General features: G+C 41.6%; 1 protein-coding gene across 1 annotated transcript in view; it reads left to right on the plus strand.

Moving 5' to 3' along the window:
- DMD (dystrophin) overlaps nucleotides 1–15,130 on the plus strand; it is a 1,161,901-nt gene that overhangs the window by 991,034 nt on the left and 155,737 nt on the right. The window contains 1 exon segment of the mRNA XM_032219839.1: nucleotides 8,233–8,294. Coding sequence (XP_032075730.1) covers nucleotides 8,233–8,294 — 62 coding nt within the window.

The following is a 15,130-nucleotide window of genomic DNA, read 5'->3' on the forward strand; positions in this document are numbered from 1 at the left end:
ATGTTCAAGGGTATCAAGATCCTTCTGTAGCTTTAGCCTGTATTCTGAAGTGTTGGCTATTCCGGCCAGCCGGGGGTCATCTGCTAACCTGATGACCCCCCCCCCCCCCCCATCAGCCGTTAACAAACAGAGAGCTAACAGTCATTCCGGCTCCTTCTTATGACCGCTTGAGATAACAGCAGTTCTTAAAGAAACAGTACTACTATCATGGCATATATTTTGCTATCCCAAATGTTAGCTTACACACCTAACACCCTCATTCAAATCACTGATGAAGATGTTGAAGAGTACTGGGCTCAACACTGAACCTTGGGAGACTCCCTGCACTCTTCCCTCCATGAAGAGGCAGTTCCATTGAGGAGTACAGGTGGGTGCACCAGTTACCAAGGCACCTGGGGTGACTAGGTCTAACCCACATTCTTCTACTTTATCTAATAGTAGGTTATGGTCTACCTTATCAGGACTTGCTGAAGTCCAAGTTAACTATATCAATGGCATTCCTATGGTCCACTAGGGTGGTCACCGTAATCTAATATGGCCAGTCTGGTATGATGTGTTTTTGACAAACCCATGTTGGCCTTGGGCTCTCGAGACGGTTTTTCTTCCTTTCTGAAGGGGGGGAATCACATCAGCAATTCTATAGTGGTTCTCCAGTACTCCAGGATCTCTGATAGATATAGTTTCAGTTGTTTGGAGATTTTGTCCGCCAGCTCCTTCAGACCCCTGGGTGTAACCCACCCGGTCCTGGGAATTGGACCTTGCCTAAGATAGACAGGCTACCATTTCTTCCCTATCTCATCTTGGGTTCCTAATCTGAATTTGGGATGCGGTTCTTGATAGGTTGGATTGTTTATCCCTTCGGGTAAAGACAGATGCCAAGCACGAGTTAAATGGTTCGGCTTACCCCTGCTGCTTGTCACCTTCGGGCCACTTCTCCCAGCAAGGGACCAATCGTTTCCTCAATCTTTCTTGGTTTTATCAGGCGGGAAGATGCCCCTTTTGTATTTTATTCTAGTTCATTATTATTATTGTGGTTGTGGTTCTTGTTGTTATTATTAAATTTACCTTTGCGGCAGGCCTTTATTGTGAGCCTTAGCTCCCCTCACTCCATCTTTACACACACTCTAGTGGCCGCCCATCAAACTCCGTCTGTGTTTACATTCTGAATATCTCTGCGCTAATCCTAGCCATAGAATCATAGCACCCTTATGGCCGGGGAAAAAAAAAAAAAAAAAAAGGGTCAGACAGGCTGGTCCCCATGCCAGAACCCACCACAAACTCAGAATGGGATGCCCGACTGAGAGATCGCAGAAGCACCTCAGATAGCCTATGAATTTAGACAACATTCGCTGAGGGCAGAACATACAGCAGGGGTGGGTTCATCAGAGCCGGCTGGCTCAACCGGACCAAGGGGACAACTTGGAGCGGAAGCTGCAGCCAGTTGACCGCTTGGCGGTGGAGCGGAGCATCCTGAGGAAAGACCTCTTCTCCCCCAGGGTGATAAGGACTATCCAGGCCGCCCGCAGGCCCTCCACAGAGCGCATCTATGGCTCCACGTGGCGGGCCTTTGACTCTTGGTGCAACTCCCGGGGGTTCAACCCCATCCAGGCTACGGTGCCTCAGGTTCCGGACTCCTCCAGGCGGGCCTGGATAGAGGGTTAGCTCCTAACACAATTAGGAGACAGGTCTCAGCCATCTCATCAGTTCTCCTGTGTGGCAGAAATCAGAGCCTGACACACCACCCCATGGTCAGGCAATTCCTTAAGGGGGCCTCCAACCTCAGACCACCTACGGTACACAGGTACCCTTCCTGGGATTTACACAGGGTATTGGACGCTCTAACGGGCGCCCCATTTGAGCCATTACAAACAGTTTCCCTTAAGTTCCTGACCCTGAAGGTGGCTTTCCTGGTGGCCATCACTTCCGCCAGGCGGATATCCGAACTGCAGGCGCTGTCCACCAGGGAGGATCTCTGTGTCTTCCACCAAGATAGGGTGGTGTTACGGCTGGATCCATCCTTCATTCCCAAGGTGTGCTCCTGCTTCCATCGAGCCCAGGAACTGATTTTGCCCAACTTCTGTCCAGACCCTTCTCACCCATTGGAGAGGAAGTGGCACACTCTGGACGTTAGGAGGGCTCTGAGGATTTACCTCAGGAGAACCAGGCCAAACAGGAAATCCGAAGCCCTGTTTGTCTCCTTCCAACCAGGATCCCTGGGTAATAAGGTAACTTCCACCACTATCGGCAGGTGGCTGCGAACCTGCATTGCCACTGCTTACCAATCGCAGGGGTTACAGACACCAAATCATATCACAGCCCACTCCACACGGAGTGCAGCCACATCCACGGCCTGGGCCACACAAGCATCCCTGGCCGAAATCTGCAGGGCAGCCACATGGGCTTCCCCCTCTCCCTTTGTTAGGAACTATAAGTTGGACTCCTTTGCCTCGGCAGAGGCCTCGTTCGGCCGCAGGGTGTTGCAGGCGGTTCACAGGGCAGGACCCGTGCCTCAACAGGCCTGAGTGGGGGACATAGGGCCTCAGGGATCTCCCTCCCTAGGGACGTGCAGGCTTTGGTACGTCCCATTCTGGATACTCCTCCCCCCTCACTATGGAGAAAGGGCGTTGGTACTTACCTGATACGCCTCTTCTCATAGTGGGGGGAGGAGTATCCAGTCCCTCCCTGACTGTTTGTACAACTAAGTGTTATGTTCTTTGTTTATATTGTTATTTAATTATTGATGTTGAAGACAATAAAAGCAAAAAAAAAAAAACTGAATCAAGAGTCTGGAGCGAATGATGCAACGAGTCGGAGAGAGCTCTTCGTCATAAAACTGGGCAGGCTCACTTCCAGGGGGCGGAGCCCAAAGAGCTTATCTGACTCAAACCAATCACGAGAGGATAAGGTCAACCCATTCTGGATACTCCTCCCCCCACTATGAGAAGAGGCGTATCAGGTAAGTACCAACGCCCTTTTCTGGTGGCTTCCACAGGATCTTTCTTACCTGGAGTGTAACTGCAAACTTGGGAAACAGGAGCTGGAGCCAGATATTCAGATGCCCTGTGCCTATGCTGACCACACTGGTAGCATTTAATAGTCCTGGACAGCAGTTCAGGTGGTTTAGCTGGGATTTGGCGACCTCCGGGGTCTTCTCGGTTTCTCTATTGTCACCTTCCTATGGTGGTGGATCTCCAGATCCATGGCCACTGCTGTGCTGTACCATGCTTGTATGTGTTCTGGGACTCCCTAGATGCCACAAGCTTGTTGGAGGTCTGGCTCAAGGGCCTCTTTGAAGTGGTGAACAAGGAAGCGCTCTACCCAAACACTCAGTTTCCCAGCCAATCTTTGAAACTCCCACACTATCACCTTGGGAGGTTGGCCCACTTGTTTCAATGGCTTTATTTTGGCCTCGCCCTCTACTTGATGGGCCATGTCTTCGAAGTGGCCTTGGAACAGCTGGATGAATTTGTCCCCATCGTTTAGCTTGGGGGCTTACTCGTCATGGAGCTCAGCTGTCCACTCTGCCGCTTTTCCCTCATTCATGCCATCCTCAATCACCAAAATCAAATCACGATTGGTTGGGTATTGATCCCCATAATGATCAATGTGCATCCAGACTCAATTAAGGAAGTAAGCTAGCTGGCTCAGGGTTCCATTAAAGGGCACTCTAAATTGCGGAGGGGGGAGAGCTGGCAGGGCTGGTTGTGGAGTTGCCATGGGCAGTTGGGCTGCCACTGGTGGCAGGGCCACCGTCGGTGGCTGGAGTTGTACTGGCTGCTGAACCTGTACCAACTGTGGGGCCTTGGCCAGTAGCAGGAATTGCACTGGTTGCTGATTGGTACCGGCGGGACCATGTCTGTTGGTTGGAACTGCATTGGTTGCTGGGCCGGCATGGGCTGCAAAATTGGAGCAGGCATCAATTGGTATTGCACCCATCCCTCACTGGGGTAGAATGCCCACCCTGGTGGGATTTGGTCAGCTGGGGGCAGTCTGAGGACTTGCTGCTGTGGTGGAGTACTAGGTCCCAACAGCCCCAGTGGGGTACTTGTAGAACTGGACTAGGATGACCCAGTGGGCTTTTCTGCTGCCCCATTCCAATTCCAGCACATGCTGTCCCCTCAGTGGATCAGGCACGATGTGTGAGACTGTGGTATGATCCGCTTAATGCCATATAGAAGGAGGCAGACACTGTGCTCAGTGATGCTGCGACTTTGAGGTTAGGAAAATTGAATGTGGCTTGAGCCAGAGTTCCCTGGGGTTATCTAGTCCCAGGGAGCTGAGCTGAGTTGGCTGAACTGCTCTGGGAAGCCCGCTAGTAACTGGCTGCATGATGGTGGCGGGAATCCCTACTCCTGATAGCGCCTGGGATCTGCTGGTCCTGATGCCCACCATTCACAGGCTAGGGTCTGCTCAGTCCCATCCGCTGGTTGGGTAGCATTGTTCCGGCCATTGTCTCTTGAGGTAGCATGGCTCCCGCAGCTTTGTCCCATAAGTAAGATCTGGCTGGGCAGCTTGCTCAGGGACCGGCTCTTTAGGACAGGTACCCAGCTGATGTTCCGCTTCTGCCACCATTTCTGCTTCCACTATGGCTTGGGAAGGGCAGTAGATGATCTCAACCTAGCCCTCCAAGCTAGCTCCTGAGGCTCCCTCCATGGATGATTTGTCTTCCTTCATATTCTCTGAGTCTTCACGCTGCCCAGTATTAGGTCAACATTCAGGGCTCAGCACCCTGTGGTTCGGGGAGCTGGTTGAAGTTTAAAGAGGATTTGGGTTAATGTCAGGGTTCCAAATAACACCACCAATGAAATAAGACTCTAAGGCTTGAAGTTCCTCCAAGTTCCATTTTATTAGAGATCTCATATTGGCATATCTGGGAAAACCCGAATCTGAAAGCTTCCAGTCTTTCCCCACCCAAAAGAAAGTCCAAGCTCCTACTCAGCACCCACATGTCTATCACATGGTCCAATCAAAGCATCGTCCCAACTGGAGATGTCTCTCAGTCATACCTCTCCAGGTGTAGGGCACAATATCCTTGACTCTCAGAGAAAGGAATGTTGTTATGACTATATATCTGCCCAGTTCCATACAATCCCCCCTCCCAGTTTCCTACACACCAAATGTGGCAGGCCTGAAAATCCAATGCCCAAGATGACTTCTAGGCCTGACAGTGTGCCCTTTTATAGCTCAATAAACAAAACAAAAACCATAAGCAAGATTTTTTTTAAAGTAGTTTAAGATCTGTATTTACTAAGTAGTGTCCTTCAGAAGCATCACTATCCAAGTTGGTTAATTATGTGAGAAAAAATACCCCTTAGGAATGCCATATTTGGAAATAAGCTAGATCATTCATTGAAATCTTCTCTCTTCAAATTTACAGTTCACCTGAAGAAATTTAGGGACTTTCCCAATCTTTTGCACCACTTAATTTATTATACGAAATCCATTTTACATCATAATTCTATTTCCAATTTCAACTCTTATTATTCTCTTCTCATATTTTCCATCTTAAAGTTATTTTATTCTTGTTATATAAACATATTAATTGCCCCTTCAAAGTTATACCAAATTATCATTTCATGATTCTTCTTTTCATCTATTTTACCCTAATGAAACCACCTAGTTATTTGTTTATTTTTAGTTCCCTTTTTTTCTATTTCTGGTCTGAGTGCTCCATCTAAATTTCCAGCTTATCCTTGCTTTCCAAAGTTTCACACTCATTTTTAACATCTCAAATAGTATATTATACATCCATGATACCAATTTGACAATTTAACATTTTTTTCATCATATTTCTGTTTCCATTTCCAACCCAATTTATTCTGTTTCCATTTTTTCATCTTAAACTTATTTTCCTCTTAGTATCTAAACAATATCACCAATTCCCCTTTAAGTTGAAACCAGATTATCCTTTGTCTGGTTGGATTTCACACGATGCCCCCTCGGAACTTGCTAATTTCCAACTGGTCTCGCCACTACACTTCTGGTTTCTCCCTAATGCAATGACAATTGAGTGTATCACTAAGCAACGGCAATCCTAGCAGTTCCATTTAACCAAATTTGAGTTAACAAAATCTCATTGATTTTTAGGCAAGGACATCCTCCCAATCTAAGCCATTCACATTTTGATTCCTCTCAGCCCCAACCCTCAGTAAGATAAGGGTCTGCTTCCTTTGCCTACTCTTGAACTCCCCCACAGTCTATGTTTCCCCTGTCTCTGACCCACTGCTACCACCTACACATGCCCCTACCATACCCTCACAAAACATGCCACTACTGTACTGGCCAGAACTTTCCTTTGTGCTATCTTCTTTTGTTCTAGAGTAGCTGGGGATTCTCTCATGCCCCATCCAGGGCCTCTGTTCACATGCCAGCCAGAGCTTTTTTTCACACACTGTCCATGGCCACATTTTGTGTCTCACCCAGGATCATGAGAGACCGCCTCCTGCCAATTACCTCCCTGCGACCAATTAGATCACATAGATTAGGCCTCCTCCGAGTTCCATCTGCCAGTCAGTGCCGACTGGCAACTACATGGAGGAGAGCCTTTTCAGTAGTAGCTCCGACCCTTTGGAACGATCTCCCCGTGGAGATTCGTACCCTCACCACCGTCCAGACCTTCCGCACAGCCCTTAAGACCTGGCTAGCCCGTCAGGCCTGGGGACAAAGATAATTGCCCCCACCCGAATGATGAATGAATGTTGCTTACTATTTTACTTCTATGTATTGATTGTGTCTATTGTCTGTATACCCCCTCCCTTCATTTTATGTAAGCCGCCCTGAGTCCCCTCAGGGAAAAGGGCGGCCTATAAGTATTAATAAATACTCAAATACTCAAATCATAAATTTGAGTTGCCTAAATCTTGTTCACTGCAAGGGTGCTGTAGTGTCTGGAATTTTGAGACCCAATCATACATCTCTTCGTTCATGGCTATCATAACTTTGAATGGTCTGTACATTTAGTCTTCACTTACCAATCACTCTTTCAATCACTGTTCAAAGTTGTGACAGTGTTGAACTAGTTGTACCTATTGCTAATCCTTAAAATGCTAACCTTTGCAGTATCCTCATGGTCATGCAATTGTAATTCAAGTGCTTTGCAATCTGCTCACACTTAACAATGGTTGCAATAACCTATAGTCAGGTGATTATCATTTGCAACCTTTCCCTACCAGCTTCCCACAAGCAAAGTCAATGGGAAAACTTTCAGGAGAGGCTTTGAAGTCACTCTGGTAAGTCTTTGCCACCTTTCTACACACCACACTGAGCCCTCCTTCCATTCTTCCTGGATTCACACAAACCCATATTCTCCTTCCCTCAGCCTCCACGAACTTGCACATACCATTGTTCCATGGGCCTCCCTGCCCTCCCTACCATGATACCCTGCTCTTAGCTTCTTTGCACTCGCATTCACTCATGTTGCACTCTACTTCCTTTAGTCTCCTTGTACTTGCATCAACCAGTATCTTCCTTCACTTGGCATCTCTGCACTTGCACTGCACATACTCTCCTCAACTCTCCCCAGGCATGCGTTGGGCCTCCCCCAGCCCGCACTTCAGCACCCAAGCACCCCTGGAACCTATTTTTCTACTTAACAGTCCTCACTCTTGGGATTATGACAGCAACCTTGATTGCCTGGATCATGACTTGAGGACTACCTGTTATGTACATCTTATTAAAAATATATAAGATAAATTAGTGCATTGCTGAGCAACAGTTTCATTAAAGTCTTCTGTTCATCAGATAGTATTGTTGTTATTCCAAGACAGTGTTGTTCCTCTTAACTGATCCCTAGATAATATCATTTAGAGCAGGGGTCCCCAACCCCAATCCTTGGACTAGTACCGGTCTGTGATATGCCAGAAATTTCTGTGCAAACAAGCGAAACCCCATTCATGGGATGCAGGCAGCACATGAAACCACGCCACCTCCAGTCTACAAAAAAACCTCTGTCCACAGAACCGGTCCCTGGTGCCCAAAAGGTTGGGGATTGCTGATTTAGAGATCTGCCTTACTTAATAAGGTTACTTCTCATGCTACTTTGAAACCAGGGAAAAATACATTGATGTGAAATTTTTGATAAGCCTGAAATAATTACTTTGCTGTACATTACTCACGATAGTGAAGAAGTTTAAATGACAACACTTTACAGTTATGAAAATGTATGATAGAGTGTAATTAGGAGTTATGCAAGCTTAAACATTTAAAACTCTTCATTTTGTTTTTGCCTTATAGTCATGAGATACAGACTACTTGCTGGGATCATCCCAAAATGACAGAGCTCTACCAGTCTTTAGGTAAGATTTTTTTATTAAATCCTTGAAATATTAGAAATATATTTATTGATAATAAAGACTCAATTTTGAATAAAATGGCTAATTTTAGATTTTTAGCAGATTTTTAAAATTATTTTTTCCCTTCTACAACACCTTACAGTCATTACATCAACATTGTTATAGATTTTTTAAATGAAATGGGTGGCTAGCATAAGAGCCAAGGTGGCGCAGTGGTTAAATGCAGCACTGCAGGCTACTGCTAGATCAGCAGTTCAGCGGTTCAAATCTCACCGGCTCAGGGTTGACTCAGCCTTCCATCCTTCCGAGGTGGGTAAAATGAGGATCCAGATTGTTGGGGCAATATGCTGACTCTCTGTAAACCGCTTAGAGAGGGCTGAAAGCCCTATGAAGCGGTATATAAGTCTACTGCTATTGCTATTGCTATCATATTTTACACTTTGATGTCACACATTGTGTCTACCATTTTCTTGTTTTGCCTTAGGCTTTCTTTCTCTTGCCACGTAGTGGGCCATAGACTTGGTTCTGCTTTTGGATTCATTTAGCATTGCTGAAGGATGCATTATAATTTTTCATTAGTTTTGAATTAGTCTTTCCTGCCTAGTCATCCTCTGGATTATGAACTTTAATTCCCAGAATTGTGTAGTCCGCATAGCCATTGCTGAGATTCTGGGATTCAGAGTCCATGTATCAGCAAGACATTATGTTAAGGAAATGTGACTTTACATCAATAGTCTCCACTCAAAAAAAATGTTTGTTTACATCAAAGGCCAGTAGGAAGTGGCAGAAATATGTTGTGGTGGTGTGAGGGCAAAAAAAAAAGAGATAGGAGAAATAGCTGTTGTGAAGGCCTCATGAAGGGCCAGCAGCTGCCTTCCTCAGGTGCACCTTGTCAGCAATAGGAGGAAGAAGACCATGAAGGTCAGCTGATGGCAATGGGAGTGGCTGCAGGGCTGGGGGTAATGGTGGAGTGCATAGTGGCCAAATGGGCAGACAGGGCAGTGAAATAGAGTGGGAGGAGTTGAAATGTCATAAATGTGGGTGGTTTGCCAAATGTCCAAATTTTGATCATGTGATTATGAGGATACTGAAGCATCCTTAACTTCAAGGACCAATTATACATACCATTTGTTCAATCTCATAATGATTTTGAATAATTCCTCAGCAATGAGACTACCTGTAATCAGTACAATTATAGTTCTCCCATCAAAAAAAGCTTGTTTTGAAAATGTGAGGATTCCAGGAAGGCAAAGATTTATTTGAGGAAAAATGGGAATATAGGACATAAGACTTGCTCAGAATAAACTAGAGGTAGTTCTAGTTTATTCTTCCTTTTCAAAGAAGATTCCTGTGCTCTGTGTTGGCATTAATTGCAATGCCACATCTTAAACCTTTTAAAAGTCTTCTGCCTGTCAGTTTATTGTCAAGAGTCACAATGAGAAGAAATTGAGAGCCTTCTTATAAGAGAGGAATTTTGATTTTTCTAGAAGCTAGTTCTTGGGTTTTAAGATATTGGGCAGGTTTTTCTTTGAGGGATCAGGTGACTGCATTATAAATCCTTAATATCTATTGTTTCTCACTGTGGGTGCACAGTAGGTAATTACAATACAAGGAATGATGATTGACATTTTGCAGTCACAAAACAGCCATATCTATTTTTTTTGCAAATGATCATCTTTTTTCTTTTGTTTTTTAATGGCCAGTGGAAAGCATCTTGCTCACAATTCATTGAAATGAAATAAAAGTAAAACAAACATTTTAACTATATGAATAAGTCATTTACTCTTTTGCAAAATCTACCCTAATTTCAGCTGTTATATTTTGCTTGGCTAAAATATATAATAATAATGTTAAAATGTATATTTTAACAGCTGGAAGTCCTAGCAGGCTATGGTGCCATATAAGTGTAATAAATAAAACACTCAAAAATGTTTATTAAGAGTGTGTGGTTTTTATTTTGTCCAAAATGGTGATATTAAAACACTGGATGTTTATTATCCCTATAATTACCTGCTCCACCACACAGACAAATGAGTGACATTTCCTAAGTGGCCGTCTTTCATGCATCTTCATTATGACACTATGACAAAAATTTACACTGGTCAGTCGGATAAGGACATTTATGTCTTCCCTTATTTCCAAAGACTGATCAAAATCACTGATTTATGCTGACAGTAGTAGCCATTGTGGATAACAATATAAATTAGAAACATGGAGAGTTGGGAAAGACCAGAATTACTAAGATGAGCCAACATTATCAGTTAAGATGTTAGATTAGAACTGGAGAAACGCAAGTTAAAGCCCACTTGCAGCCATGGAAACTCAATGTATGAAAGTGTGACTAAGTGTTGCTCAAACATTTTTGAAAACATTGCATTCCTATTTATGTATTTATTTAGTGCAAATTATTGTATTGACAAATCTCAAGATAAGGACAATGTAGCACCCAATTACTTCAGTTAATATAATTAAGACATTCCCTTACATTTCATGATGCAGGTCAAACACTCCAGAAGCCACAGAAAGCCATTAAGTATCCTTAGTAAAGAAGCAAATAGTATGCCCTGGTATTTTTAATGAATCCTTGTTATCTAAGTAACAATTGGTCTCAGGTGTAGCATTGCAGTAAAATCCTCTTTGAATTCAATTAGGCTTCTATACCAAGTTCATGTCCTACAAAGCAATCACAAAATGCATCCCAAAACACTCAGCAGTCATTAGGATCTATGAAGATAAAAGGACAGGTTAAATAACAACTTTATTTATTGCACTATCCTATACTGACATACTATGGATTATTTTAATGATTGAAAAATTAGCTATAGTTACTGATTAGTCTTTGTTAAGTTGTTACCAAGCTATCTTGTGTTTCCTGTTGCATTTTTTAGCTTTGTTTTTAATTGAAAGTCACCAGTAAGAACATTTCTGTTACTTCGATTTGATTTTTGATATTGTTAAGTTAGTTGATCAAATTCTTGGTTATTTGTATGATCTCTGAATCCAGAAATCAAACAATAAGAAATGTATTCTATTGTAACTTCCAAGTAAAACCAAGTGCAAGCCATGACTCAGCAGTAAAGAATGTAATTGCTATGAGTTTTTGAATAGGTATTACAGTGTAAGAGGACAGGCAGCTTATGAAACACCTCTCTTTCCCAGGCTTCTAATTTGGATAAAGGTGCAATAACATTAGTTCTGACATAAGCAAAAGCTTTTTCAGCTGTAATAAAATTTCTTAAATAGCCATTTACAAAAGAAATAAAAAATGTTATTAGCCTGGAAAGAAATTTAGTATTTCTGATACAGCAAAACCTCAGTTTAGTTTACCCTATCTCTAATTGTTATTAGAGAAAATTTCCATCTCCTCAAAGCAGGTGACAAGTCTGTTGCATAGATAGTTACTATTTTTAAAATGTTAATTTTACCTTATTTATACTAACCACTTACCTCAATAATGTTGCAAATATAATTCCAATAACTGTATCAGTCAAGGAAGATTTTCATTATGCAAATTTATAATGTAGATTAAAAGTATTGTATTTTCCTCATCTGAATAAAGTTATAATTATAGAAATGACATAAAGCAACATGAATTATACAATTCTGTATTTAACAGGCTTCCATGGAAAATGGATACCTACCTTTCCCTAATAATCTATTGAGATTTTTCTGTATCATCTACAGCTATAACAGAAAAGGAGTAAAAGCAAGCATTGAGTTGTACAAGTAGACTTGTTAAAGAAGCAGCCTTTTTCTAGATATTTTGCTTAATCCCAGTAGTCCTGGGGAGGGGTGTATGACATTTTTGGCAGATACAGTAGCATGCAAAATATGGAGATTGAAGAAAGGTCTCTTTTTGTGATGTGACAACAAGAAGGAAAACATTGGAGTTTACTATATGGCTTATGGTTGAGTAAGAGTTATTATCTCCCTTTTTTATTTTAAAGTGCATTTGTATTTTGTGAGCTATGTTTATTTCTCTGTAGAATTTGTAGACATGTCTCTATTATGAGCTACCTTGTTATATAAGGAGTCAACTGGTGACTGAAGAGAATGTTGATATGAGGTAATCTGAATCCTAGGCAAAGGGAGAAGTTGTATGCAAAATGTTACACATCTGTAATAGTCTGTGTGAGAATATTTTGGTAGATAGGAAGAGCATCTGCAGACCAGGCAGTGGTCATGTAAGAAGCAATTTAGCTCACAGAACAAAAGGGAATATGTTAGACATTTCAGAAGGAACCTGGACTATAAAGGCAAGGGGGGAAGAGATGGGCTTTCAAGGACTTGGAAGATTCTGTTACTGTAACTTACAATGTAAGTAGTCATAGTTGGACCTTCCTAGCTTCCTTCACTTTGAAGGTCTAATTATATGTTTCAGTGAAATCATATATGAACAAAACACATCTTTCTGCATATCTAAAGATTGCCTATTAGTTTGTGCAATTGTTCATGCATTCAGAGTAAGAAATTGTGTCATCCCCCCCAATCAGTACTTTGTAACAATTTAGCAGAATGAACAAATAATTTCAAGTAGATTAAAGAATTATTGTTGCTTTTAGAATATGTTTCTCCTCTTCCAGTATTTGTTAGTATAGAAAGATTTTCCATAACATTCATTTCTGAAATTGAGAAGGACATTCTAAAATTGTTGTTTCTTTCCTGTAAGCATTTGTTGGTGATTTAAAGCATGTTGAAACTCTTGTCATCCTGAAAAGACCAGAAAAAGTCAAAAGGACGTAAAGCCTGTTAAAAAAACAGACTAAAGCTTTTAACAGTTATATATTTAGCAAGTATAAATTACCCAATTATTGTTCTTTAATATAATATCTTGATGGGGTTTCGGTAGGCCAAAACTGCTGTATTCAGTGTGTAAGGTGCACCCAGATTTTCACCCTCTTTTTGAGGGGAAATGGTGCATCTTATACCCTGAAAAATATGGTAAGTTTTTTTTTCTCCCAGTTTTAAAAAATGTTAAAATGGAAGCCAAAATAACATTGTATAAAGAATGTTATTTTCTGTTGGGTTTATTTTGGTTTTTTTGCATTACACCTGAATGAAGAAATTGAATGTCATGTGACCATGGAGACACCTATGTTATCTTCCTGTATATGGTTATGCTTCCTGCATAAGCATAAAGGAATGATATCATGTGTGTTGTAGCTCTTTAAAAAATGATGGTGACCTGTAGAAATCTTTCAGACAAGGCACAGTATTATTCTTGATTTGTATGAAAGCCTATTCTGTTCTGTTAATTGGACCTTGAAAAAGACATTTGAAATGAGTATATTTTATAACAAGGCAGTCTTGGAAGAATGTTAATGCTACCAAGAAATAGGGTGGAATTAGGAGAAGGTAGTACTTTGTAAAACTGCATTCTATGTTGGAGGACTAGTTCTTTCTTCCCTCATTTCTTTTTTCTTCAAGAACACCCCTATATACTTCATCATAATAGGCAGCTATTCAGTGTTGCAATAGATTATCATTATATACTTTATTCATTAACATGAAACTCAGTCAACTGAACATTCAAAATGCATCACAAATACTATTGACTGCTGCTAATGGTTGATAGGGATTCCTGCCAGTGTCCTAGGTATCAACCAAGTATCTTAAAATGTACAATGTTCCGAGTAGTGCAGTTTTTTTTCAGTGTTATTGAAAATAACATTGGTGTTACTGCAGGGAGCTGTAATTTCTTGATGTGTTTTATAAAATTCTTGGACATGGTACCAAGTGCCCTATTGACAATGTTACATGTTTCATCCATAATTGCATAGTTTGATGGCCAGGTTGCGATGTTCGTGATTTTTTTCCCAGTTCTTTTTCTTCAACTTTGGCGTCTCCTGATACTGTGATATCAATAAATTGTATGTTTCGGTTTTCAACAACTGTGGTATCTAGCGTGTTGTGTTCCAAATGATGATCTGTCTATTTGAAAGTCTCACAAGATGTTCACCTTCTCATTTCGATAGCTTTGTAATCAGGGTGTGCAATTTTGCTGCATTCACATATTAATGTGAAACAGTTTCAATTTTGTTGTGGCAAAGTCAGCAGTTTGGATTGTCAGTGGATTTTTTGTATCATTGCTTTCATGGCATTTAGTTTGTAGTGCTTGTTCTTGAGCAGCCAGTATTAAACCTTCTGTTTCTTTCTGATGGTTCCCATCTCAAGCCAGGCCCATGTCAAGTTGTTTTCACATTTTCCTTCAATGTTTTTCAAGTGCTGTCTATGCAAATCTTTGGTTTTCCATTTATTTAATCTGTCATCCAGCTGTTTTTTTATATTCTACCTTTGTTTCTGTTGTTTTATAATGTTCTCCATTTTCAGTCTGCAGCATTTTTCTATACTTTTGTTCACATAGTCATTCAAACTTCGTTTTTCTTCTTCTACAGTTTGATAGATTTGCAGTAGCCCTCTGCCCCCTACTTTTCTTGGCAGGTACAACCTATTGATGTCACTTTGTGGATGTAAAGTGTGGTACATATTCAAAAGTTTATACGTTTTCCGGTCCAAGTTTTCTAGTTTAGCCCATGTCCAGTTGATTATTCCAGCTGGATAGTGTATCACTGGAACTGCCCATGTCTTTAATTATGTTTCCAGCATTCAGCTTTGATTTTAATATTTTGCAGACCCTCCTGATTTATTCCTTTTGCATTGACTTTATGACTTTTCCATTCAAGATGTTATCTGCTTCCAATATGCCTAGGTACTTGTACTCATCATCCTTTGCTAATGATTTCACAATGCTTTCATTTCCCACTTCTATTCCTTCTTTTTTCCCCATTTTTCCTCGCTGCATGTATAATATAGCACATTTTTCAACTCCGAAGTTCATT

Source organism: Thamnophis elegans, chromosome 6 (genome assembly GCF_009769535.1).
Source record: "Thamnophis elegans isolate rThaEle1 chromosome 6, rThaEle1.pri, whole genome shotgun sequence".
In the NCBI taxonomy this organism is placed as follows: domain Eukaryota; kingdom Metazoa; phylum Chordata; class Lepidosauria; order Squamata; family Colubridae; genus Thamnophis; species Thamnophis elegans.